A 27,648-nucleotide genomic window follows, 5' to 3' on the forward strand; every position below is an offset into this window, starting at 1 on the left:
CCTTGATCTGAAAAAAGGCTCCTCGCTCCCTTCATCCTTAAGGCAGGTCACGACATGGAAAGACAATATTGAAAAGAGTGTTGAAAGCGTTAATCCTCGTCTCTATCAAGACACGCGCATTACCACCTGTGAACATCACCCTTACGAAATACTATGCAAGGAGTTGAGGCAGGGTACCGTCAGATGTAATGAATTATTATGAGTATTAAGATTATTACTGGGTGGAACGATGTGGAATTAAACGGTGCGCGAAGGCTACACCTGGGCAACCCTAGCTCAAGCAGGACGTGTGCGCCCGACGCACACCCGCGCATTTACGCTAAGCCAGCGCAAGGCCGCAGCCTCCTGCAAAACGTGGCTGCAAACACGCAGGAGCCACGACGCTCCGCAGCGCCCTCTTCTGACCGCGACAACCTTCCCCCCGCCCCCTCCAGCAGAAGCGCTTGATTGGCTGATCTGCAACGACGCCACTCTCTCACCTCCCGGCGATTGGGTATGCCGGTTAAAACAAGAGGCAATCGTTGGCTGAGCTGCCCGTCTCTCTCTTTTTTTCACTCGCTTCCCCTCCCCCGGGCCCGCCTCTTTTTTCCCGAAGGCGTCACGGGACTCCGCCCGCCCACCGCTTTCCCTCCCCTGATTCCCGCGCGAAGTGACGAGATCGGCGACGGCAGGGAGGATGATTCACTAAGCCAAAGGAGGGAGGCGAGGGGGCAGCGGCGAAGGACGGGCTCTCGCGCTTCTGCCGCGCGGTGCATGTCGGGAGACGGAGCAGCGCTCTCTGCGGCCAGGCAGGAGGAGTCAAGATGGACGCGGGATTCTTCCGCGTAAGTGCTGAGGCCGGGGTGAAAAGCAACGGCGGCGAGAGGGACGGGGATGAGGCGGCGGCTGCAGGGAGGGTGGCGTAGGGGGTCTCCCGTGTCCTCTGTCCCCGGACCCCCGCCTGACGCAAGCCAGGCCGGCCCTTTCTCTTCCCCTCCCCGTGTGTGGAGCCGAGGCGGAGAAAATGGCGGCGGCGCGCGGCTCCTTTCCAGCGCGAGGCAGAAACGCGAAGGTGGGGGGCGAACGGAGGGGGGATTCTTCCTCCTCACGCGCTGCCCCCCTTTTTTGTCCATTCTGTCTGCCTCTTTATTCCTCCTCATCCGCCCCCGAAGCCGTCGTTCTTCTCGTGGGTTTTCCTTTTCGTCTCCGCTGCTGCGAAGCCGTCGCCCGCCGACAGGAAGGAGGAAGCGAAGGGCCCCGAGGCGCCTGGGCCTCCCCGCACCTTTTAAATTAACTCATCCCACATGCACCCTTAGGTTTAGTTCTCGGTGGTATTAATAATCGTCCCTCCCTCCATTAATAACTTTGAGGACGAATCGTCCCTTTCATTCTGACATACACGGTTGGTCAATACGTTTCTGAAGCCTCAATATCCAGCCTATTCCCTCGTTTACCTCCCTCATCTCCTTCCTCCCCACCCCCGCCCAAAGCCCACCCTGCTTTTGTTTGGTCGATTTTGGGAAACTGCCTTTGCTTTTTATGCACTTTTTATTTTTGTGGACTAGATAGAACTTGTTTTGTTAGACTCATAAATAGGAAGAGTTAAGATAGATATGGAAACCATTGCATACATTTAAGTACAGTATACAAATGTGTACATTTTTTGCTCTGGATTAGCAGCGCAGAACAAGCGGCTTTCCAGATGTTGCTGGATTCCAGCTCCCACCGTTTTTGACCATTGACCATGCTGGCAGAGGTTGATGGGAGCTACAGTCTGATAACATTTGTAGGGCCACAAGTTCCTCACCCCTGCTTTTGAAATATATAAAAAAATTGTCCAGTAGCACCTTAGAGACCAACTAAGTTTGGTATAAGCTTTCGTGTGCATTCCTCAGATCTGAAGAAGTGTGCATGCACACAAAAGCTTATACCAAGAACAAACTTAGTTGGTCTCTAAGGTGCTACTGGACAATTTTTTATATATATTTCAACTGCGTCAGACCAACACGGCTACCTACTTGAATCTAAATCCCTGCTCTAGTCTCTGCTAATCATACTTATTGTAGATGCTTATTGTACACACATATGTACATCTGCATACCTAATTTTCACAAGCTTATTTAAAACCCGTGCATCTAAATGGGGATGGTGGTAATAGGGCCAAAATTATGTGAAGTGAAAGAGATATCTGTAAATGTCCTGTGCGTAACTCAGTTAAGAGACACAAGCACAGTACTTTGGTAGTAACAAAACACTACTTTAACATATTTAGTCTGAGGAAATCCCTAATCTTGATTCAGGACCAAAATGCAAGTCCATTTTTTAAAATCCAGATGATAATTCCACTATGCAGCAGCAGATGAGTGCCTTTTCTGTTATTCCTGTGTTGCAAGAGAACAGACAAAACACAAGTATACAAATGTGTGGGGTAAACTTTTTTTCTTTAGTTTGTCTTTTTGGTGAGCAGTGGAAGGTTTGTGTAATGTGCATCCAAATCAGTTGTTTTCAGATTTGAGGAGAGTCTTCCAATATCAGGTTGATTGCAGTAGAGCCTTTGAATGTGGAACCACTTCCATGCAGTTGAATTTCAGGAGCATCTCAGTAGTGACTCATCTTATTATAGAAAAATTCCAGTCATCTGAAGGCTCACTACCCTGAAATCTGATATGATGAAAGCAGTATATAAACATTTCGAAAAAATGAAGAAATTTAATAAAAGTCCCCAGAAACTTTTGAAAACATTAGCATTAGGGTATAACAGCAGCCCTGTTACATAATGTTAGGTGACCAACCTGTAGTAAAGGCAGCATGAGTTTGTGGACAAACTTGAATGATGTTAAACCTGCACTGATGCCTGCTCCCCAACATGGTAAACTAGAGTAAAAAATTATCCTAAGGTACTGTTGTATGCGTACTACAGTACATTATAGAAGCTCTAATACTACTACATCATCATCATCATCATAATGATTATTATATTTATATCCTGCCTTTATTCCACAGAGCTCAAGGTAGCATGTGTGGCTCTGTTCATTTATACTTACAACAACCCTGTGAGCTCAGCTTAAGCTGAGAGATGGTGACTGGCCCAAGGTCAGCCAGTGAATTTCATGGCTGAGTTGGAATTTTATCCCAGATTCCCAGTCCCTAGGCCAACACTATTCACTGACTCTCTTTGGACTTTGTGATATTCTTACACTGCCCTTAGATGGTGTTAGAATCTTGGTCTCTACTAGTAAACTTTTTTGTTCTACTTTTTGAGGTGTTAAAGGCATTCTGGTGCTAGGTTTGAGGAGTCAGTCAGTTGTCTGATCAAATATTGTCAAACTGACCAGGTACTTGACCACTGATTCTTTGGCCATAATCAAATACAGTATTACACAACAGTGTTCTTATTGTGTAAGTGGCAGTCGGTGTTTTAGTGCATCATGAGGTCAATTTGATAGTGGTTACTTTCAAGTTCTACAGGAGTCACACATGCATGGACCTTGTTGCCAGGTACCTACAGTGGTGCCCCGCAAGACGAATGCCTCGCAAGACGAAAAACCCGTTAGACGAAATGGTTTCCGTTTTGGAGGCGCTTCGCAAAACGAATTTCCCTATGGGCTTTCTTTGCAAGACGAAATGTCTTGCTAGTTTTTCCAACTTTTTTTCCCTTCCCCCCCTTTTTCCAAGCCGCTTATCCGCTAAGCTGATAAGCCGCTAATAGCGCTAATCCGCTAAGCCGTCAATGGGCTTGCTTCGCAAGACGAAGAAACCGCTAGACGAAGAGAATCGCGGAACGGATTCTTTTCGTCTTGCGAGGCACCACTGTATTGCCCTGTAGCTGTATCCACACTCTTTCCCCTCACAAATAAGTCATAAAATACAGCCTCTCCTATGAAATAGATAAATAAATATATTTACACAGTATCTGGACTGGTGAGAGAGTATTTCATTCATAAAATAAAGGAATTGTGAATATGCTTGGGAACATTTCACCCTGAGCTTTTTAGAATAATTTTTCCTTTGAAAAGAAACTCCACACGTAGAGTTCCAGACTTTTTGTTAACAAAAAGTGGAAATCATATCACAAGGAATCAGGAAAATAGCTCTTGCTTTCTAAAGAAAGCATGATAGTGGTAACACATACTTAGGGCTGGGATGCCGATTAAGTTCTAAAGAATAACTTATGTGAACAGTACAGCTTGAATCTTTGAGTGTGCACAAAATTCCTTTTTAAATGGAAAACACGTTCCAAAAAGTCCCAAAAGGTGACATGTTTTTGAGCACATTTATTGAGCACATTTTGTGAATGAAAAGTTTCTTCACCAATCCAGCTACTGTAAGCTTTTCCAATCATGTTTCATTAAGATTAAATATTTTGTTTGATAAAGAGCTTCCTTGAAATTTTGGGAACCATATCTATTTGGCGTTGTGCCCAGTGTCTTTTTTTATCCTTTGATTTTTCTGCTGCTGTAATTGATCTTCTGATTGGACAGGATTTCATGACCTGTTGTGTTTGGCAATTCAAGCAAACCCAGAATGTTAAAAGGAAGGTCGAAGCACTCTTTTGATGATGGCTACACCTCCTAGCATTGCACAAGATATTTGCATGGTACCTAGATGGTCACTGGTGAACGATGAATCCTTATGTCCTAGTCTGAGATATGTTATGCTAATCATAGAGCAACATACCAGAGCACCTGGTAATAATAGTGGCTCTGTTCTAAGAAGGGGAATAATAAGCAGCCAGCTTTTATGTTATCTAACCACATTGTAATAAAACATCTACTCTCTGAATTAGAGTTTTTCAACAGTTACCTGTTCTGCATATAGCTTTTAAAGACATGCATGCAAGTATTGTTAGCTTCTGTGGTCTGCAAAATACTGGACTGTGGTTTGTAACCAGCGAAGTTTTGCTGAGTGTAGATTCATTGAAATTAACTGACCTAAGATTTCCATTAATTTAAATGGTTCTGAGTCTGACCTAACATTGGATACAAAACTCAGTTTTTAACCCTCCCACCCACCAAACCATTGGGGTTGCTGTAAATCATAGCAGTTATTGGAAATTTTTGTAAAGGCTGAACCGCTTCATACTCCATGTACATACTTGTTAGCATGTGGTCAGTTGTATTGTGGTTTTTCATCTCTTTCCTCATCCCCTTTAGGTTGTTTTTTTTTAATTGCATTTTACTTACTCTTAAGGGATCCTATTATAATGAATGGAAAAGTACCCAGTGCCAATTCTTTTTAAAAAATGTGATATCAGTAAAATCTATTTTCTAATGTTTAACAAGGCATTTTGAAATGAACCATGAGTGAAGAGACCCACTGAAATCAGTGGACATGTACTAAAACTAAGAATAATACTGGATTTTTCCCTGTATCTTTGTACACTTTAAAGGGTGTATGTGATCCCAATAGGACATACTTTCAGAACATATGGTGCAAAAAAGATAAGGCCCAGTGATAATGGGATTTCTCTTTTTGGTCAGCTTTCTGTCATAGTGAATTGGTCCATTAACAGGTTTCTGAATGCAGTAGTTTCTCTTTTATTAAGAATGTGGCAAACTCTCCCATATCCTCCTGCTGCTTCCATTTTCTATATATAAAATATCAGCATTGAATGATGTTAACCTTCTGAGTAATTCATATGAAGCTTGAATCCCCATTACTTGATAGTTCACCTGTCAAATCCTATTTATAGTCTTAAGATATTTAAAAAGCTAGTGATGTGAAATTTTTAAGTTGCTTTCTAATGTTGGCTGGAAATTATTTGAGAGATTGCTTGGTAGCTATACCGTTTTCTAAAAGTTTGTGGCATATAGGAGTGCATGTGGAGATGGTACAATTGTTGGGGCATTTTAAGGTTTAATGCCATTCTGCTGTTAAGAATTGGGTCGTGGATGGTAATAAATCTTACAGCGAAGATGAGAAACCTGTGGCCCTCAATAAGTTAGCATCGAGAAATATCTTTGATTAGTTAAATTAGTTAACTGTATTTTATTAAATTAGTTAACTGTATTTAAAATTTACTCAATTGTTTTATTCTTACAGGGAACTAGCGCTGAACAGGACAACCGCTTCAGCAACAAACAGAAGAAGCTACTAAAGCAACTGAAATTTGCAGAATGTCTAGAAAAGAAAGTATGTTCCCTTTGTTGTATTTGGAGAGTGATATGGAATTCTAAAAAAAAAAAAAAACCCTTAATAAATACAGAAGATGCTTTTTGAATTTAACTAACTGAGCTAAAGCTAATAGAGCATTAAGAATAACTTGTTGTCTTGCACTTTAAATAGAATAAGTTTTTAAAGCTAATGGAGAATTTATGTTGGGATACAAACACGAAGTTGTGTCATTTTTCAGTCAAGGCTTCCACCCCATTGCAAAGAACTCTAGAAAAGAACTGTGAATAGTTTCATGCCTGGAGTCCAAAGACAAATTCGCTATTGAATGAATCATTTCAGCTGCAGTCTTTAAATCATGATTTCTCAGGAAAACGGGGGCTGCCACTAGCATTGTTAGACCACTAGTGGGCCCAAGCTGTTTTGGGTAGTTCGTGTCCACTTGTCCCACACCTGATGTTCTAAGTGGCATGAGGCACAAGAAATGTCATGGCAAAACTAAAATGAAGAAGCATCAGGAACACACTCTTTAAGTGCACTCCTGATTCTTCCTTTGCATCACCAGCTTAAATTCAGGCATATGGTTTACCATATGGTGGTGCTTCAGTGATACTTTAAAGTGATAGAGAATGCTCTGTTTCAATGAAGTATCAAGCTAATACCTTCTACTGATAAACTAGAAAACTAATGTTTCCAAGCACTGCTATTGCTTGCTGTGCTTGTGTGCATTGCTATGGCATGAAAAACTTGTGGTAGTTGACTGCTAGTTGGAGACCAGAAGTCTTAAGTGACTGAACAAAAGAAATGTTACCATTAAATATAATTCATGTTTTTGGTTGATCAATGTAGGTGGACATGAGCAAAGTAAACCTGGAAGTAATCAAGCCATGGATAACAAAAAGAGTAACGGAAATCCTTGGATTTGAAGACGATGTAGTAATTGAATTTATATTCAACCAGTTGGAAGTGAAGGTAATGATTTTGCTGTGGTTGTATTTACACATTTGTAAATGTATTGCATTATTGTTCTGCCAAAACTGAATTTTTTCTATCAAAAACAGTTGATGGAATTAGGAGGGGTTTTGTTACAATGTATATTGTGAATAAATTCAACTTGTAAAACATTTTGTTAAGGTTGACAGTTTTAGTGAAGGTGCATAGTTTGCAAAACTACTCAGGTGAAAAATCAGACTTACTGTGTTGATTTTGCTGTTACGTGTTAAGCTACTTTGACAGCAATTTTCTAATGATGATGTGATTTATGATTTAAAAGGCCTGAACCAAAATGGAAGTTATTCCTTGCGTCTGAAGTATAGCACCATCACCTTATTAGGTCACAGCAGAGTGAGTGTCCAATGTCGCTCTGACCAACTCCCTTGATGATGCAGTGTGTGTTTGGAGGTGAGTTGTGTAAAGTGGCCGAACCAAAGACTGACAAAGCATCCATCAGAAAGCCATTGGGCAAAGCTTTACACTGCTCTTGAAATTGTTGTGAATTAGATCAGATTAAATGTAAAGCATAAGGTGCAGTTCTAAATTGGTAAGAGGCGTTCAGTGGAGACCTACTCTGTATAGAACTGTGGCTGTGTTCAGTAGGGATGGAGGGGTGATATATTAATTACAGTAAAAATATGCTTCAGGTTGCTAAAGACGAAACCTTATAAGTGTAAGCCACCTTCCACTGAAATTAGTGGCAAGACACCCATCTTAAGTTAATGGAACTGAATTGCACCACTGGAATACAGCTAAACAGTTACCAGTTGTGTAACATGAACTTCAAAAATGAAACTGAGTTCATGATAAACTCAGTCTTTTATCTTAAACAATCTGCCACTGCATCCCAAGAGTCAGTACAGTATTTTCTCTGAACTAATGGCAGAAATGCTCTTGTGCTAATATACATTATGCTCAATCTTTCTTCCAAAGAATTCATCTTTATGCTTTGACTGAACAGTTGACATTTCAACTGAGAAAGGTATTGCTGTTTTAAAAAAAGATCATGGTGTATTTTGAATGTAAGATTTTATTTGTTAAAACAGCCATATTTGGAATCGTTTATGTAATTGCATAGAAATTGTAACTGGGGAGGAAAATTTAAGGGATCAGCTAAATAAAGTAAGAATGTATAATGGGAAGTAGCTTGCTAACATGTATTAGTGTAATAAAACCTAGATATTCAGTTTTAGTTCCCCTTTGTACAAAGCATGATTTAAACTTTAGAATTAAAAAAAAAACAATTTTTTTCCTTTTTGTGGTTGTGTACTCATTATTGCTTGTTCGTCTTTTGCAATTTAGATAAATGATATAACATTAAACTCAAGGTGGTTGAGTTGCAGTAGGGAGTCGGAAGCAAGCCAAGGGAACATCTTTCTCTACAGGGGACTTGGCGATTCCAAACCCCCCAAAGTTCCAAGAAGAAACTGAAGACACCTGGAATCTGTACTTGCTTTGTGCTGTTGAGCTGTGCTTGTTATATGGACCTTGTTGCTTTGACCAACAATGTTAGAAATAAAGTGCCCACTTATACTGTGAGCCAAACTTGACCTCTTAATCCTTTGTGGGCATTGCATAAATGTCATAAAAACCAGATATGGCAGCTTTCATTCCATAAATGTGTCAGTGAAGGCTTAGTCTAGTTTGCTGATGAAAGTAAGAGAATGCATGCATAAATTTTTGTTCAGTTTTCACAGCAGGACACAGCAGGGTTATTGTAGATGATGATTCTGTAATGTTAAATAAGTGTACAGCTTCTGTCCATTGTACGGATCACAGTAAACAAAAACAAAACAAAAAAAATATTTTCAAGCAGCAGTACCAAAGACTATTGGGGAAGAATGTTTAGAAAGTTAACTACAAAGAAACTTATATCAACTATTATGATGCTGCTATACTAAATTCATGCCCCACAGCTGTAGCGGCTGCAGAGACCAAAATGCTTATGAAATCCACAAAGGATTAACAGGCCATTTTGAATGTAAATGGTATGACAAGAGAAAATTGGTAAACTTAGGACTATGTTGCTGAGCAACTTTTAGGGCAAGTTTTTTAAACTAGTAATGAGCTTAATATACTGTAGCCCCATGGTAGAAGATTGTGAAAATTAAAATGACTTACCTGAGTTTGTTTTTTTTCAAATAACCTGTGTTTCTTCCTGTCACATCTCTTTGCAGAATCCAGATTCCAAAATGATGCAAATCAACCTGACTGGGTTCTTGAATGGGAAAAATGCTAGAGAGTTCATGGGAGAACTGTGGCCACTATTGTTAAGTGCACAAGAAAACATTGCTGGTATTCCATCTGCTTTCCTGGAGCTGAAGAAAGAAGAAATAAAACAGAGACAGGTAAACTTCAACAGTGCCAGTTGATGGGTTCAAACCCCTATTCAAATACGAACTTGTAAAATGTCTCTGGACAAACCACAGAGCATCTTAAGTAAATTGGGAGTTTTCTAGATCAAAAGCGGGGCTTGAACGAAAACAAATTGAACAGAAACTGTGTTAACTCTAGATATTAAGAGTGAGAGCCCTAACCATAACTACTCATAAGTAAGTTCTTTTGAATTTAGTAGGACTTACTCCCAGGTAAGCAGGGTTAGAATTGCAACCTAAGTGTAATATTAATACAATAATCAGTACAAGTTTAAAACTATTCAGTTCACCAACTCTGTTACATGGTGAACAGTTATTTCCTTTTACACAAAGATGAGTTCTTGTGAGTGTTTGTTTTATTAAAGATGTGATTACGAAAGATCACGTGTGGAAATGTGAACATGGTATTGATTTGTACACATAATTGGTGTTCCCAGCAAAAAGGTGGTCAAATCATCTGCTGTGTACAGTAAGCCCACAACCTATGCACATTTAACTTGTGTGTAGTCAGCTTTATGTGCATGGCAAATAATAATAAAAATAATAAAAATGGGGTGGGGTTCTGGGGAAAATGTATTTGAATCATTGAACCCATTGTGTTTTGACTAGACATGACTTTGGATTTAGGTGTGATGCCCAGAACATAACCCCAGTGAAAGTTGTGGACTTGGTTTCATGCTCACTTCTACTCTGAAGAATGACTCCTTTTTGAGTTTCTGCACTCAAGGCACTTATTTTTTAGCTCCCAGAATTGCATGGTATTTAACTATTTAGAAAGAGCAACAATGGCAAACACCCTTCTCAGGTTCAGAGTGTGGCATGGCTCATCACATTATATCTATTTTCAGTTTTCTGAAGGCACTAACAGCTCAAGTTCTGCTACCCCAAGTGTTTGGAATAATAAATCAGCGTTTTACAGTGTCTGATCTTGATTGTAAATAATTTGTCCTTCCACTGTCCTACCATTGTCAGCTGTTTTCCCCAAACGCAGAACAAAGTGTGTGCAGTCTATTCTATCCTGTTAGTGCTTTAAATGTTTTACATCATAGTAGCAGCATATTAATTATCAGGTGACTCTAGAAATAAAATACACCAGAAGTTGGGCTTATACAAATGATTTTAATATTTGATATACTAATTCAGTTTAGCATTATGAGATTTTATGGTTGACGTGGGGTTTCAAAGTTAGCACCTATCCACTTACCATGCCTAACCAGCCAGTTTTAACTATGGCTTCCAGTAATCTACTGAGTGGCAGAGACACTTCACTCTCTGCTAATGTTCATGTCATTGTGTAATTTGTCTTAGTGGTTTTCCTCTTTGAGCCTCCTGGTTTGAATGCATTTGTTCAGCTCTGTGTTATTCTTGATGTAAATGTACCTGAGCTAAAGTAGCATAGCGGCTTATTCATAGAACAATGAATTCACAAGTCTACAGATCAGTTGTTGGTTTGTTTGTTTGTTTTTGCTTTGACCTCACCAGATGACTTTAGACAAGCCACTTGCTTCTGCATTTTTAGGAAAATATTTGGTTACCTTATTGGGTGGTTGTAAAGACAAGATAATGCATTTGAAGCATTCAGAACACACTATATGAAGAACACTATATCAATGTGTATGGTGTTAATATTTATTCTTTCAGTGGATTCAACATTTTCTTCTCAGCCCATGCTTCTGAATTAAGGGCACATTAATGTTTATTTCAGATTGAACAGGAAAAATTGGCTTCCATGAAGAAACAAGATGAAGACAAGGATAAGAGAGACAAGGAAGATAAAGAAAATAGAGAAAAGAGGGACAGATCCCGAAGTCCTAGAAGGTATTACTTAAATGTGTGTGTGTTGTTATTTTCCAAATGACTCTTGCATGTGTTGAAGCTGTGGTAGAGCAGCTCTGTTAGTTAAATTTTCTTGGGAATGTGTCTTTTAGTATTTGAAGTCTAAATGCTCTGGCTAAAGCATTTTATTTTTCCCAGTTAACAGTGCTACAAGGTGTACATTTGAACCTACATTTGTGTCCATGGCCCATGTATCATCTATGCAAACTCCCAATATTAAGCTGAGATCTTCAGGATCTTTTTGCTAGAGCTATAATGTGTGCATTTGTTACTAATAAACATTTACCCTCAACCTTGCGCTCACCAGAAGCTCACACGCAAGAAGAATAAAAAAAGATGGGTTTATTACTTGAAATGAAAGTGACAGAGTATATAAATGCTGTTTCAGACAGCAAAGTTAAATTATAAGCAGGTAGCAAGAGTGAGAAGGATAATTGGATTGGATATTAATATATTTTTCAAATTCCACAAGAAACTTGAATATAAATTGACTTTGTCCTAGGCGCAAATCAAGGTCTCCTTCCCCTAGAAGACGCTCATCCCCTATCAGGAAAGAGAGAAAACACAGCCATTCCCGATCCCCACACCATAAAACAAAGAGTCGTAGTGTTACTCCTGCACCAGAAAAGAAAGAAGAGACTCCTGAGCCAGAACCTTCAATCAAAATAAAAGAAACATTGATCCAGGAGGCCACATCTACTAGGTATATCTCCTTGTTGAGAAGTTTTCCTTTCTAGTTTTGTTCTCATATTACTCTGAAACGTGATATTCGATGTCATGTGGAGTAGTGAATATAATTCAGAAAGCTGTAATTCTACACCAATTTTATTTAGTTATTTGTTCATCATTCTGGCTTGCTTTCATTACTTTTTGAATACGTGTTGGACATAACCTAACAATACTACAGAAATGTGAAAATGTAAGATTGAACATGGGAATGGAAGGTGCCAGGAGCTTTGTCTGAGGCATAATCTACCAATCGGGAGTTGATGCTTTTGGCGTGCAAGTGCCTTAAACAAATCTCTTCTTCATAGAAAACTGGACATACCGTTTTGGTTCAGAGCTCTTAGTTAACATAATGGGTGTCTTCTAGAATTACCTGCCATGTGTCTGTTAAGTGTTGCAGATTGCACCCTTAAATTATCTAAAGTTTTTTCCCCTCCAATTGTAATCTCTGGTTTAATCTTCAAAATGTATTTCAACAGTGATATTTTGAAAGTCCCCAAAATTGAGCCTGTGCCAGATACCAAGGAGCCATCTCCAGAAAGAATTTCAAAGAAGGAAAGGGAGAAAGAAAAGGAAAAGAATCGTCAAAGGACTCCTTCTCGATCCAAGTCAAGGTCAAAGTCTCGCTCACGGTCTGCATCTCATTCAAGACCAAGAAGGCGTCATAGATCACGATCCAGGTTAGAGGGTTGAAAGGTGTTTTTGCCCTGCTGGGCAGCATATGTGTTCTTTTTAAGTCACATCTGCCTCATCCAATTTGGATGAAAAAATGGTAAAGCATTCCTCCTCCTCATTGTCCTTTTATCATTTCTTAGAGTTTGGACCATTCCATGTTGTTTCTTCATGTGTGTGGTCATGGGAACAGCCTGTGATCACACCATGTCAAAACAGCCCCCACTCATGTAAATATGAATTAGGACTTGATAGTTATCTGTGCGGGGCCAGTACAGGACATAGAGAGCAACTGCTTTGCACACACTGGTCTCTTTCAGCTCTCGATTGGTCTTCTGTTGCCTGTGTACTGAGACTTCCCAGGGCATGCTGGGTGCTTCCAGAGAAAGACATTTTGACTGACATAGACGTGAAGAGCTCCTGCTCCTTTACTGCACCAAATACTAATTTAACCTTAGGAATAATAAACTGTTATATATTGTTGCATCAGTACTGCAGTGGCACAGGCATTCTCCATGACCATCTCAGTAGAATGCTTAGCTTTGTGGAAGGACCCTTTCTCACCATTAAGCATTCAGGTATCTGTTGTCAGCTTTCCTGCAGCAACACGGGTGCTGCTTCCAGAGGGGTAAATGGCAGTGTGTGGCCAGGTAATTACACAGGTGCTTGCAATCTTCCTGTTACACTGAGACAAAACAGAAGGCCAGTCCTGCTCCAAGTTTTATAGCAGCAATATGCTCCACTGATAAGGAACTCCCTTCAGAGAGTTGGCAAAGCTTTGGCCTTGTAAATCAATAAATTTAGTGTCTGAATTTTCATGAATTGATAGGTCTTACTCACCAAGAAGGCGGCCTAGCCCAAGACGACGCCCATCTCCTCGGAGAAGAACCCCACCAAGACGCATTCCACCTCCACCCAGACACAGAAGGAGTAGATCTCCTGTGAGACGGTAAGAGTCTCTAATTTAGAAGCAAGAGTCACCTGTATTTAAGGGATGTATCAATAGTAATGTTTTAGTTGCTTCAGTTCATTCCCTACCCCCCTTCAATTTAGGGAGATGAGAGTCAGAAACAGTCTCCTATTTGGTCTGAAACTGGTCATGAAATACTTTCCTCTTTGTGTTCAGGACAAAAGATATACAGAGAAATAAGAGACTTCAATAAAAATAAGAGACTGTTTTGTCTACATCCTGACTTCCTCAGTAGGAAGAGATAAATAAATAAAATACCATGAAAGTTGCCATCAAGGGAAACTGAACGCTGTCATTTCTACAATTCTCCATGGCCTGTCTTTTTAAATAATATATCCAATGCTTAGCATAGGTTGACAAGACGACGACAACGACGACGATGATGATGATGATGATGATAATAATAATAATAATAAATAAAATTTTATTTGTACCCTGGCCGGAGCCGGGCTCAGGGCAGCGAACATCACCAAACTAACACAGTGTACAAAGAACATAAAAACAGGCAATCAATTAAAATACATCTTAAAATTGGTTCAGAGCAAATTAAGATCTGGACAGATGGCCGTCCACGGATAAAATTGAGAGTGGTTAATATTCTCCCGGGCCAACTGTTACCACTGGTCTTATAAAGGACCTGTGAGCAGGCTAGGAGGCCTCTTTAATGCTTGTTCTTATACAGAAAGACAAGAATCAGACCGAACCCTGACTAAAGGCCTGGCGGAACAGTTCCGTCTTGCAGGCCCTGCGGAAAGATGTCAAATCCCACAGGGCCCTGGTCTCATGTGAGAGCGTTCCACCAGGCCAGGGGCTCTTAGAAAGTGTATTTGTTTCTGAACTATTTTTGAGACTGTACTTTCAAAGAATCAGTGTAGGGGTTGTCAGCTGTAAAAGCAAAATGTCTTAGGATTCAAATAGGACAGATGTCTTTACTTTTAAAGCATTTCTTGGTAAGGTTGACCCTCCTAAGAAGCCTTTGTTTTCCACAGACTGTACCTAAACATCCTAAAACATGGGGGAGCTTGTTTCACAGTAACTTGTCCACCATTTTTCTTTCATGGAATTCTGTGCATTTGCAGAGGATTCTGGGACATGTTTTAGGGCACATAATTTATGTTGGGCAATGACCAGACCTGTTGGACCCTGTCACCGCTACATGAATAGCAGGTACACCTGACAGTGTACATTGCAGTGAAGTTGTGTAGTAGCATCCCAAATGCCTTTTGGGGAAGAGCCCCCGTTTCCTACAGAATGCCGTTTGAAAGCATTGCTCCTAAAGAATTAACATACACTCACTTCATTGCTACTCTTTTCATAGGATGCCATTATGTTGCAAAAGGTTATGTGCACAGACAAACTGACATTTGAATATTGCTTTGCAAATTTTGTGACTGGATACTGAGCACTTGGACTTTAGAAAAACTTTTGAAAATTTAACACAAGTGTAGTTGTTTAGCTTTGTGATATCACTTCCAAAGACTAAATTGCTCAGGGTAGGGTTTCTTTTTTTCAGGTTCTCAGGAATTCTGCAGCCAAAGGTGGAGTCAGCAGGTACATGATAGCAACAGAACTGACCACAAATTGTGCCGCAGAATTCTAGAGGCCCTACTTTAAAGTGTAATCTGAAAGAAACTTGACTGATTAAACTCTCAATACCGATGGTTTTTCCAAACATGAAAGAACATTTTTTAATCCCCTTGCATTGGGCTTCTTTGAGACAAGTTTCTTAAATGAAAGAGTCCATTTAATTCAGTCCTTTAAATAGAATACTTCTAGACCATCCAACTCCTAAACCACTTGAAACCTTTCCCATCACTAACTACTAAGTTAGGTCTGCTGGATGTGTTAAATTGAAAGTGCTATTCAACTGTTTGTGGAAATATAGTAGTAGAAGCTAGTAAGATCTTTGAGAAAGCAGGACAATGCAGATTGGTTACAGTGTCTTATTATGATTAGTCAGAGAATACTTGATGTCAACTTGAATTTTACAGGAGGAGACGATCATCAGCATCTTTGTCAGGAAGTAGTTCCTCTTCCTCCTCTTCACGTTCCCGATCTCCACCAAAGAAACCACCTAAGAGAGTTGTCTCCAGCCCTCCTCGTAAGACACGTAGACTGTCACCTTCAGCAAGTCCTCCTAGGCGAAGGCACCGCCCCTCCCCACCCCTAACTCCACCCCCAAAGCCCCGCCGATCTCCGACGCCTCAGCAATCGAACCGTGCAAGAAAAGGCCGAGGCTCAGTTTCTCCCAGTAGAACCTCAGGTACAGAGAAGTAAATTACTTTTTTTACAAGACGCTCTTAATTGTGTGTATGGGGCTTCGTATAGCTCTTTAGTATCTAATGAGTAGAGTGTCTTAGACGCCTGCCTGTTTAAAGTGGAAAGGTTGTGGGGAGAGAGATAGATAATAAATACTAAAATGTTAGGGGCCATCTGTGTTTTATTCTCCAGCCCAAAACCAGTCCCCTAAGCTAGACGGCCAGAAAAGGCAGGCAGTAAACTTCATGTATTGCTGGCCAGGTACATCTGTAAGTAAAGCACAGTACAATTGCCACACGTGTAGCTCAAAAGAGAGCTGGAGTAGTTACCATGCTCTACAAGTACATTTAGGTTTTGTTGCTGTAAGGACTACTTGACATGCACACCAGTAGCAGCCAATAGCATTATTTCACATGACATCACTTCTGTGCTCCTAGATATAAGGAAAACACTTCTGTGTTTTCTTGGGCAGCTCCCTGCATGAGTGGGTTGAGCACAGGGATCAACCTCAGTTGCTTCTTTTGGAGAATTGAGTTCAGTGGAAGCGTTGGTGGCAGGCTGGCAGTGTTTAGTAACTGTTTCAAAGGCTGTAACAGTTCCTTTGCTTGTACTATACCACACTTATGTTTAAAAATGCCACCATTAGAAGATTTTAAAAAATACAATCGTTGTAGATTAGCCTATAATGGTGGTGGCCTCAGATGTAAGTTCTGATTTCAAATTACAGCACAGTGGATGTGGTTAGAGCATTTTATACACTCTCCCTCTGATTCCTTTTACAGGGAGCACTAATGAAGATTTATCTGACAAGTTTTGGGGCTTGTTTTTAAATTTGAGTTTCTTACCTGCCCTGTCCTAGGGGCTTGGGACTGTTTGCAGTTTTATCTCATTTCATCCTTGCAGCAACTCCTATGCTGTAGTTTAGGCTGAAAGATAGTGACTTTCCTAGAGTTGAATCTGGATCTGCACCAGAATGGTGTTTGGGGGGCGGGCGTGAATCACATATGCTTTGTGAAGGCTCCTAGGGCACTTAACACTACTGTATAAGTTACTATATATATACCCAATATTTTCCTGGCTCTTCCTCAGAATTCTGTTTATTTGTTTCCTTTCAGCACCCAAACGTAAAAGTATTGAAAAAAGGGAATCTCCCTCACCAGCACCGAAACCTAGAAAAGTAGAATTGTCAGAATCGGGTGAGTTCCTCAATTTATGTCTTTACATTTTTAATACGGAGTTATTTTGAGAGTATGTGATATTGGGAGTGGTTTGTGTGACTTTGGTGCATTAGGTGCCCAGTGTGTACCTTTTTATGTGAAGATGCCTCATTAAAATAAGGCTAACCATTTAAGAACACTATAAAATGTAGCAAAAATAACCAAAAGAGTGAAAAAGCAGCAGCAGTTCAAACATAATCATCTCTAGACTCTCTTGACATCCAAAGCACTGTAAAAGAACCATGTCTTAAGAAAGAGCCCTGAGATTGTGCTCTGTGAATATGAAATGTATTCCATAGTGTTACTGTTAACAGAGGGAGAGCTATAGCTCTGTGGTAGAGCACCTGCCTTGCATGAGAAAAGTCCTAGGTTCAGTTGCTGGCATCCCTAGGTAGGGAGACACTGGAGAGACACTGCTGGTCAGGGTAGACAGTTCTGATGGACCAATGGTCTGACATAGTATAAAAACACTTCCTATGAAACACACTTGTAAATATAATATTTCAATGTGTTTTTCTTTTAATTTGCACACTTTTCAGAAGAAGACAAAGGTGGTAAAATGGCAGCTGCAGATTCTGTGCAACAAAGACGGCAGTATAGAAGGCAGAACCAGCAGTCTTCATCTGGTACGGTATTTTATAGTTTTGCAGACTGAATCCTTGTAATGTATACTTGGAAATAAGCTCCCTCTTGTTTACTGGGGCCTCTTCCCAAGTAAGTGTACAAAAAAAAATAATGTCCTAATATGAGTTGTTATAAATGGCTTCTATTGCAAACCTATAATTTGGCTAAGTTGCTTGGATTTCTTTATGTGGACTGTTCTGGTTCTATCCAGCATTTCAGGGGTGGGGAACCTTTTCTGACCAGTGGGCCAGAACTTTATCTCCCCACTTGTGGGGCTGCCTACCTGTCAATCACCTGATGCCATAGTAACATCAGCTGGTGCTGTGCTTTAAAGCCCCAATTGTCAGGACTTCAAATATTCCAAACAGCTGAAGAAGGGCTTTCAGACAGCCCCGAACTGCTCTGAGCCTCTGGTGTCTGGAGCTTCAAAGAGTAGTACTGGGAGGGAAACTGCTTTCCCCTCTCTGAGCAAGGCAACCTACCACCCTCCCAACTGCTGATGGAAAGGAAAAACTGGAAGCTCACTTTGAAATCCTAATTTATCCCTTTGAAGCCCCACCCTTACCTGCTGCACACCTGATGTCATATATGATGTCAGGTGCTGGGTGGTTGGCCATGGCTTAATCAAAAGAGAGGCTGGCTAGCCAAATTCTGCCTGCAGGCTGGCTGTCCCCCAGCCCTTTAATATTTGTTGCCAGCTCATCCATTTTGAAATTAGTGGCAGCCTTCATAGACTCTATTTAAGAGGCTGGCTTTTAACCCTATAAACTTTTGTTCTGTAGGCCATTGCAGTTATTAGGGGTAGGGGTGAGGTGCAATTTTCTATTGCTGAGAAAAGGCCCCTGCTAGAATATAGAGTGGCATCTGTGGGTAAGATAGCTGCGTACACAAAATTCACAGGTGTTGGACTGCGGCGGTAGTGAACCTGTGGCCCTCCAGATACCGCATTTACTCTAGCCTAATACACCATCGAATCTAATGCGCACCTCAATTTTCAGAACATTGAAACCAAAAAAAGTATTTGCTGGCAAATGTAAATGTGACATTGAATCTAATGTGCACCTTATTTTCACAACATAATTGGCCAGAAAAGGGGAGCAATAGATTCGAGTAAATACGGTATTATGACACTAAAATTTCCAGCAACCTCTGGAGGGCCACAGGGGCCCCCACTCCTGTACCTCAGGCTTATTTCTTAAATCACTGGTTCTTAAAAAATATGAGGTGCACCTTCCTAGAGAGTTGTAGGTGGTTTGTTGGAGCTGGTGTAAGGTATTTGATGTTTGCCTTTAATGGCTCAAGAGAGTGCCTTATCCCCTTCTGTGACGTGTTGAGAATTAGTAGGGAAATTTTTTTTGTTTCCTTGGAGATCTTTCAGTAGGCATTTGAAAAGTGTATTTTGGGCCAATGTATCAGCTATAGGCATAGTTTAGATGCAGCAATACCATAGTAATACACTGATTTATTAGTTTGAGCACTGTGCTCTCCCCTACCTCCTCTCACACAGCATATAACTGGGTTTCCCAGTTCAGATGAAGGCTTTCATTTGAAGCACAAAGGGAGTGCATTGCTTCAGTGCTCATTTTAGAACTAATAAGCCATGGTTGGTTAGAATGAGATTGTTACATCTTAACCAGATGACAGTGTTTCCCTCTCTGCTTGCATTGCTCATGGGTATGGCCCTATATTGAAATTATATTGAAATAATTTAATCTTTTCCTTTCACATCCTTAAAAACTGTTGGCTCACTGCCCTTGGGAGCTAATGGCACCTGGTTGCTTATAAAAGTAGGCTTTATGTGTGAACTGAATGGGAACTTAGAGAAGCCTGCTAGAGACAGCATATAATACTTATAGCTTAGATTACTTCTGGTTCCTAATATCTTTTAATATGCCAGTTTTAGAAGGACAGCCATGTGGGTGGAGTTGGGAATCCATGCAGAGAGGATGTTTGAAAACAGAATCCATAAGATTATTTTTTTCAAACTCTTTAATCAGCCACAGATACATAATTGCACAAATTGATTTGTAAAGCTGCTATTAATTATTCTACAGAAGTTTGCTGCATTTTGATTTTTTTTATTCTTAAGGGGTTCATTCACAGAATTTGATTTCCTTTTAAACTGGTTATTGAAAAAGTTGTGAAAGAAAAATTAGCGGAATTTAGCTGCTTTATATAGAGTCAATTAAAAATAATATCATTAATTCTAAAGTCATTATTGTGTTGCATTTTAGAAACAAGAGTTTTTCATTTTCTGACAGATTCTGGTTCATCGTCATCATCTGAAGAAGAACGGCCAAAAAAGTCAAACGTAAAGAATGGTGAAGTGGGTAGACGCCGGCGACACTCGCATTCCCGTAGCCCTTCTCCATCTCCACGAAAGTGGCAGAAAGATTCTTCCCCTCGGTAACTTCCTTTGTTTTATACTGGCGTTTACTTCTAGCGGTCCATGTGCCATTGTTTTCTGAGCACCTTATTATATCATTTGGAGCTTGTTTTGCTTTTGCATATTCTGCCGTCAGAACTAAATTTAGCACCTGTCCCAAACTGAGAACATGAATATGTTAATGTTTCGTGTTGGCGATGTTGTTTCTGTTGTTCCACTTACTTTAATGACTTTGGCTGATTTTAATCATTAGGATTCATAATGGGAGTTTCTTGGGGCTAAGAATTGCTAATTCATCCTAGCAAGTAACTCTGGGGGATGTTTGACTTCTCAATTTTTTTCCCTCCCCTCCACTGCTGTCAGGATGCAGATGGGAAAGAGGTGGCAGTTGCCAATTGTTAAAAGGTCAGTTAGCAGGTTAATCTGCTAATTAGGATTAAGTCTTAAAGGGCTTTTTAGAAAGGTTGTATTTACTACTACTACTATCATTATTATTATTATTAACTTCAAATTTATAACACACTGTTCCTGAAAGGAGCCCAGTGTGGCTTCCATTAATCAGATAAAAACAATTCAAAGCAGCACTGTAACATATTGCAGGCAGTACTTATTGCATATTTAACATAGGCCCACCATGTAAAAAAATAAAGTGGGGGGATGCTAAGCCTGTGGGAGGTGGTGGTGGTGGAGGGAGGTGGGGGACCTTAGTCTTTCCTAAGTCTGCTTTGATCATCTCTGCCACCAATTCAGCTACGAAGGAAATGAAAAATAGAAGAAAGTTACAAAAATGGGATGATAAAACAAGATGACAGTCTAGCAATGCACATTTGGTGTTTTCCAAATGGATATTCAGAAGTAGTTAAAATAGAGTTTAATTTATTTATTTAAAATAGAGTTTACTGTGTTGTGGAAAGCAGTAGTGTATGATGTTGTTAAAAAGATTACATTCAGGGGGGGTTTTAAATATTTGTTTAGGATCTACTGTAAAACTGAAAGTGGATTGTTTTTATTTTGATTACATCATCTGCATTGTTATAAATTTCTAGTTACAAAAGAAACACCAATTCATCACAACATTGTGTACTTGTATTGAGGATTACTTTTGTACAATTTTATTTTATGTTTTGCTTCACTTTGCTCTAATATTACAGATACCCCAAGTCTTTTAGAAAGCTATGTAAAAAATTTTCATGAAACATGGGTACTTTCGGATATTGCCAGCTATGTACATATGTGGTGATCAGAGGATCCTTGTTTGTGGAGGGAAAGAGGCAGAAAGTAAAAAAAAAAGGAAAGTGGCACAGGTGACTTGCAAGTGAATTCTCTATCACTTCCACCATATGCCTTTGAAGGGAAAGTGCTGCAGGCCAATATAACATTAAATTTATATGCATATTGAAACTCAGCTGAGCTAAAATCGTGGACAAGCCTGCTTAAATGCACTTCAGTTGTCACCTAAACAGGCTTCTCATTGCTTCTGTACATGTGACATCTGTGCCTGGGAGGGAATCATTTAAGTTGAAGATCTGTCGCTGTTTTGCCAGTGCAGTTTTGCTCCTTGAGGGAATTGCATTGGTGTTGGCATACTAGCATGTGGTGGATCAGTCAGCGTTATTGCTTTTCATACACACACCGCCGTCGTGCGCAACACAACAGGATTATATTGTAAATTAAATGAATCCTAGTTGGAGGAAAGAGGGCATGAGAGTAGCAGAACATATTGTCTATGTGTCACCTTACAGCAGCATTGAAAGTGTGTCCCCAAAGAAACACAAATTTGCTAGCCTGTCTGCTCAAAAATGGCTATGCTAGTTGTTAGTTGATCCTCTTTTCTTTTTTTAAAAAAAACTTGCCTGGTGATCCCAGGAGGCTAGGTATGTGGCTTTGTTTAAGCCCTGTTCTCTGTGCTTGCTGGCTACCACTAATATGACTAATAAGAGCCCGATGGTTGAGTGGCAACAATTGTTAAAGGGATTATAGCTGAAGGGCAGGATGATGTTGCCTTGGCCAGCAGTAAGCTACTTTGTGCATAGGCTGTTGTGCGTATGCTTCTTTCTCTAGGATCTGTCTTGAGCCTTTTCCCTCTCTCCTTCCTTTAGTAGGAGGAGGCGCAGTCCATCGCCACTGCCTACCAGAAGACGGCGCTCTCCTTCCCCTGCCCCTCCTCCAAGACGGCATAGGTCACCTTCATTACCACGCCGAAGGTAATACTTGCTTCTTACCTTATGAAACACATCTCTATAAAAAGTGTGCTGTTAACTTAGAAATGGCTTTTCATCAACATTTGATAGAGGCATCAATATTCATTATTTTGAAATTGGCAATGAAACTATTGATGCTTCTTAAGGTATTTATATACAGTGGTACCTCAGGTTACATACGCTTCAGGTTACAGACTCTGCTAAGCCAGAAATAGTACCTCGGATTAAGAACTTTGCTTCAGGATGAGAAGAGAAATTGTGCTGCGGCGGCGCGGCAGCAGCAGGAGGCCCCATTAGCTAAAGTGGTGCTTCAGGTTAAGAACAGTTTCAGGTTAAGAACGGACCTCCAGAACAAATTAAGTACTTAACCCGAGGTACCACTGTGTTTACTTTAGTTTAAACTTTTAAGCAACCAATGGTTTCAATAAAGTTTATAAAAGATTAAAACAATAAATCAGCTGAAACAGCCCACAAATAAGATCACAATTAAAGGTTAGAGATGACATCCAACGGTATCTGTTTGTGATTGGAACAGTGGTTTACAAAGATTATTTCAATAGGCATATTTAAATAAAAAAAGATAATGAAAATGTTATAGAACATTTAGAAAAATTGTGTAAATAGCAGGAGGTATTGCTTTCTAATTATGCAGTGGCATTTACAGGCAATTATAGCGAAGTAAAACTGTTCACACAGTTATCTATTATTATTTGGAAACACCTTCATGTACTCCTTAAATTATTACTTTGCATATTTGTTTCTAAGGTCTCCATCACCACCACCTCGCCGGCACTCTCCCACACCCAGAAGATACTCTCCTCCAATACAAAGAAGATACTCTCCTTCACCCCCTCCAAAGAGAAGGACGGCTTCTCCTCCTCCCAAACGAAGGGCATCTCCTTCTCCGCAGCCTAAGCTTAGAGTCTCCCGTTCCCCACCACCAAAACAAAGAAGTTCTCCACCCCCAAAGAGACGCTCGCCATCAATATCTTCCAAGCACAGGAAAGGATCTCCGCCCAGCAGGTCCAACCGCGAAGCCCGTTCCCCTCTGCAGAACAAACGGCATTCTCCTTCACCACAGCCTAGGCCTTCCCGTCCTTCTGCAAGTCCCCCGCTGCTGCGCCGGGGACCTTCATCTTCTCCCCAGCGAAGGCATTCTCCATCACCAAGCACCAGGCCCATCAGAAGAGTCTCAAGAACCCCAGAGCCGAAAAAGTCTAAGAAGTGAGTAATTCATTGGCAGCCAAAGGGCTGCTTTTGATATTTGAAAAGCAGTTTGGATAGGCCACTAAGGAATTTCTGAGAATATTACCAACCCTGAGGTGTACTGCGTAATTTCCCTACCAAATAACTTGTTTGATAGGACTTAGACATGAAATTTCATGACAGAACACTGGAGAAGACCCATTGAAATTAATGGACTTAAGTTGGTCATGTTCGTTAATTTGAGTGGATCTTCTCAGACTGACTCCTGTTGGATACAGCGCATTTCTATCATCTGTTCCATCAGTGTAACAAAATCTTAAAAGAATATAAATTCTTAATGGATCCTACAGTCAACTGTAGCATACTTGATTCCAGTCACATATTAAAACATGTTTGGGAATATGTTGGTTTCTGACCATACCTTGGTGACAAAAAAATGGGGGGAAACTCCAAGAACTTCTGGTATAAGAGCAAATAAAAAAAATGAATAATTAGAGCAATGGAGTAAATTAAATATACTGGAATTTAAAAAAAATAGAAATGAAAACTTGGAGGTTATTTAAAGGGTACATAAAAGTTTGACTAAATATTGATAGTTTTAAAAAATAAATCTTTATTAAATTTTAACCAACATAAGAAAAAAAAAATTCAGCTGTCAAAACAATATAGTTTTGATTTAAGAGTATCCCTCTGGGAAAGATCATGATTTATTATCTACATATATTTATGTACCATTTCAGTATTTTATTTTTTAAAAAATCCTACAAACCATACAGATGTCACAAGGGACCTCTGTCTACATGAGATAAAAATGTACAAATTGGTTGTGACATTAAAATTCAAATGAATTGTTCTGGAGCTGTAATAAACATAAAAAAGAGATTTCATTTGGAAAGCCATGAAAGGATACATCTTGGAAAAATGGAAAGGGGGCTTGAAGTTTTAGTTGTAGGATAAAGTCTGCACTTAGAGAACATTTAAACTAAACTTGTGTATTTGCATATTCAATTGAATTGCATCCTTCTTAGCATGGAAATCAAGATTTATTTATTTTTTACCTCTTTTCCTAAGGGTTTCCACACCAAGTCCACATTCTGTGAGAAGGGGATCTTCATCCAGGTCTGTTTCAGGATCTCCTGAGCCACCTCCCAAGAAACATCCAGTGCCTCCATCTCCTGCTCGATCTCGATCGCCTTCTGCTCACTGGTCGCCACCAGCACCTGCAAAGAAGGCTAAAAACCCTACACCAAGTCCATCACCAGTAAGGGTGTGTATCTTCCAGTGCAACTGTGATGGCCACCTCTCGATTCATGCATCCTCTTACGCTTTTACGCTCGATTCAACCATCCTCTTACGCTGACCGAAACAATGTTTGCTGGGTCTAATGCAGCTGTGAATCTCTACCAAGCTAGACTGACAGTTACTTTATTACTGGATTCCTACTGCTTTAATTTCAAACACGAAAGCTTGTATTTTTGCCAATATACAGGCAAGTGATCATTGTCAGGGAGTTGTCTAGGAATGTATTGCTTTGTGGTGTATGTTCAAATTCACATTATTTAAAACATTTATATGCTGCCTTTCCATAAACAGAGCAAAGCAAACACTCACAAAACAATTTGCTTAACATTACAGAATTCTGATCAGGAAGGGGGTAGCAAGAAGAAGAAGAAAAAGAAGGATAAGAAGCATAAAAAGGATAAAAAGCACAAGAAGCATAAGAAGCATAAGAAAGAGAAGGCTGCAGTTGCTGCTGCAATGACTGTTTTTACCACGTCTGCACAGGAAGACCAGGAGAAAAATATGGAGCCCCAAAAGGTGAATATTTGTTCAAAACATTTATAAACCACTTTTCTATATTCCATGTGGTGGGTTGGAAACTGACTGGCAATGGTTCAAATATTAAGGGTCCAGGAATCAGATTACAAACTATTATAGAATGGCACACAAAGCTTGCATTCTTCCTTGTACAGTTCGAGAAAACCTTTGTTTGAATATACCCACGAGCTGTGTACTCCAGGCATTTGCAGGCTGTGGTCTTGCATGGGATCAGCTTTTTGCCGTGTTTGGCATCCTGAGAACCTTTGTCTTAAGGAGGCATAGTTCTGGCCTGTGTGAGGCTCTTACATGGAAAAGGGCCAGCAACTGAAGAGACCAAGGCTGGGGCTTGAGCTGCTGTTCTCAGGCTTCCTTTCACTACTGTCCATCTACTCTCTCTCTGTTGTCAGTATTGAAACATGCTGATATAAAACATATGTTCATATATAAAACATAAGATGGAAGCTGTGATGAGAGAACCCGGAAAGGAGGAACCTATGATCTTCCCAGCAAGCGTAGCTGCTGTCCCAGGGAAGGAGATTGCATGTTTTCATACTAGCAGTACAGAATGGAGGGAGGTTGTTTGGCATCCTTGCTAATAGGCACACCAGAGGCAAGGCCTAGTAATACACCGTGGGGCTCTGTACCATGAGAATGAAGCCATGCTTGTTTGACCTTTGTAAAGCAGAGGTGGAGAGCCTGTGACATTCAAGATGTTGTGGAACTCTTGCTCTTAGTCCTGGTCAACATAGCCAATTGTCAGGGATTTTGGGAATTGTAGCCCTACAACATCTGGTAGGTCAGAGGTCCTCCATCCCTGTTTTAAAGGCAATACGCAAAAAAGATTGTGTTTCACCAAAATCTGCTGAAGTGTGATACTTATTAATACTTCTTTCCATTTTATATATAGCTCCAGTGTCTCAAACTAGAATTCCTAATGTTGATAGTGTTAGTCTAAAAACCTAGGAATTTTGCTGTTTGTATCATGCAAGTTTCTACTCTTTGGCCAAATCTAATTCAGGCTCATATTCTGTGACTATAGAAGTAATTGCTGACTTTCCATTGCGTTAAGGAGACTGAGAGTGAAGCAGAAGATAACCTGGATGACTTGGAAAAGCATCTGCGTGAGAAGGCTCTGAGGTCAATGAGGAAGGCGCAAGCGTCTCCACCATCTTAGGCTGAAGCAGCATTTGATATAATGTACATTTTGTTTGGTTTGTACTCAGACTTCAATTTCAAATTGCTAAAATGTGTTTGAGCTTTAGACTTTAACATTGGTTGTAATAATTGCTAGGTTGAAGTTCATGTTTAAAAAAAGGCATGGATCTTCATTACAAAAAAGCATTCACGGTGTACTAGTGACCTCCTTCAACAGTTGACATGGTTTCACTAGAATTTTCTTATGCAGTAAGGAATTCTCTCCCTCCCCTTCCCTTCAAGGGTTTTAAAACGAAGCTTACAGATCCCACAGTTCCTCTAAAATGCCGTTGTACAAATGCTTATGGAGTTTCTAATCTGATTTCTTGCCCTAGGCCATTTGTGGTCTGTTCAGTTATCAAAGAAATTGCATAGAAACACTTGCAAATTCTCAGATTTCTCTGTTTGCCTGTATTGTCTATGCTTAAAACCGGGATTAGTATTTGAGGATGGTATCTACATGGTAACCTGCTGCTCTTGCCAGTGGGGTTTATAATGATGTTTATCTGGAATGCTGGAATTTAATTTGTTGTTGTTTTTTCTCTTTCCCGCCCCCTCCTTCTTTGTTTTCTTTTTAAATTAGTTTCCATAATCGGCAATCTCAGCAAAGTTTGGCATACAGTTTTGTTCTGTGAAATGTTGTTGTTGCCCCATTCATAGTTTTTTTTTTTTTTTTTTGGTCTTGTTGCGGTCCTTTGGAATAGTGTGAAACTTTCAGAGCTGTGATCTCTGAAAGCCTGAAGGGCCTGAACTTTGGATATTGTCATGTTCTCACTGGGGTTTTTTGTTTTTTTAAAAAACTAAAGCTATTATAAAGCTTGTGGATTAAACAAAATAAATTTCTAAATTTAAAGGATCTTGGTGATTTATGTATGTAATTTCTCCCCACTCAAAATTCAAGTAAACAAATTTGCTTATTTTGCAGAAAAGTGTGTGGTTCTAATCTTGTTCACTGAGCTAAAAACTTCCCCAAAGGTCCTAAAGTGCAGGGATGGGGAACCTGTGGCTCTCCAAATGTTGTTGCACTCCCAACTCACATCAGACACGGCCAGGAATGATAGGGGAAATCTCTGGAGGG

General features: G+C 40.1%; 1 protein-coding gene across 9 annotated transcripts; it reads left to right on the forward strand.

The window, feature by feature from the left end:
• Nucleotides 1-617: 617 nt before the first annotated feature.
• SRRM1 (serine and arginine repetitive matrix 1) lies at nucleotides 618-27,426 on the forward strand. Of its 9 annotated transcripts, XM_081868778.1 has the most exons (19): nucleotides 621-824; nucleotides 6,022-6,111; nucleotides 6,940-7,062; nucleotides 9,261-9,431; nucleotides 11,164-11,276; nucleotides 11,797-11,997; nucleotides 12,500-12,700; nucleotides 13,522-13,641; nucleotides 15,654-15,925; nucleotides 17,037-17,117; nucleotides 17,678-17,764; nucleotides 20,024-20,168; nucleotides 20,512-20,553; nucleotides 22,248-22,352; nucleotides 23,115-23,573; nucleotides 24,627-24,822; nucleotides 25,191-25,373; nucleotides 26,446-26,573; nucleotides 27,154-27,426. In XM_081868778.1, exons 1-18 carry the CDS (start codon nucleotides 804-806, stop codon nucleotides 26,548-26,550), a joined length of 2,715 nt encoding a protein of 904 aa, XP_081724904.1. In that variant the 5' UTR covers nucleotides 621-803; the 3' UTR covers nucleotides 26,551-26,573; nucleotides 27,154-27,426. The 9 variants fall into 9 exon arrangements, with proteins under 9 accessions (XP_081724906.1, XP_081724904.1, XP_081724903.1 ...); XM_081868777.1 differs by having other exon boundaries at nucleotides 26,446-27,426; XM_081868781.1 differs by lacking the exon at nucleotides 26,446-26,573.
• The last annotated feature ends 222 nt before the right edge of the window (nucleotides 27,427-27,648 follow it).

Source organism: Podarcis erhardii (genome assembly GCF_964252035.2).
Source record: "Podarcis erhardii genome assembly, chromosome: 7".
NCBI lineage: Eukaryota > Metazoa > Chordata > Lepidosauria > Squamata > Lacertidae > Podarcis > Podarcis erhardii.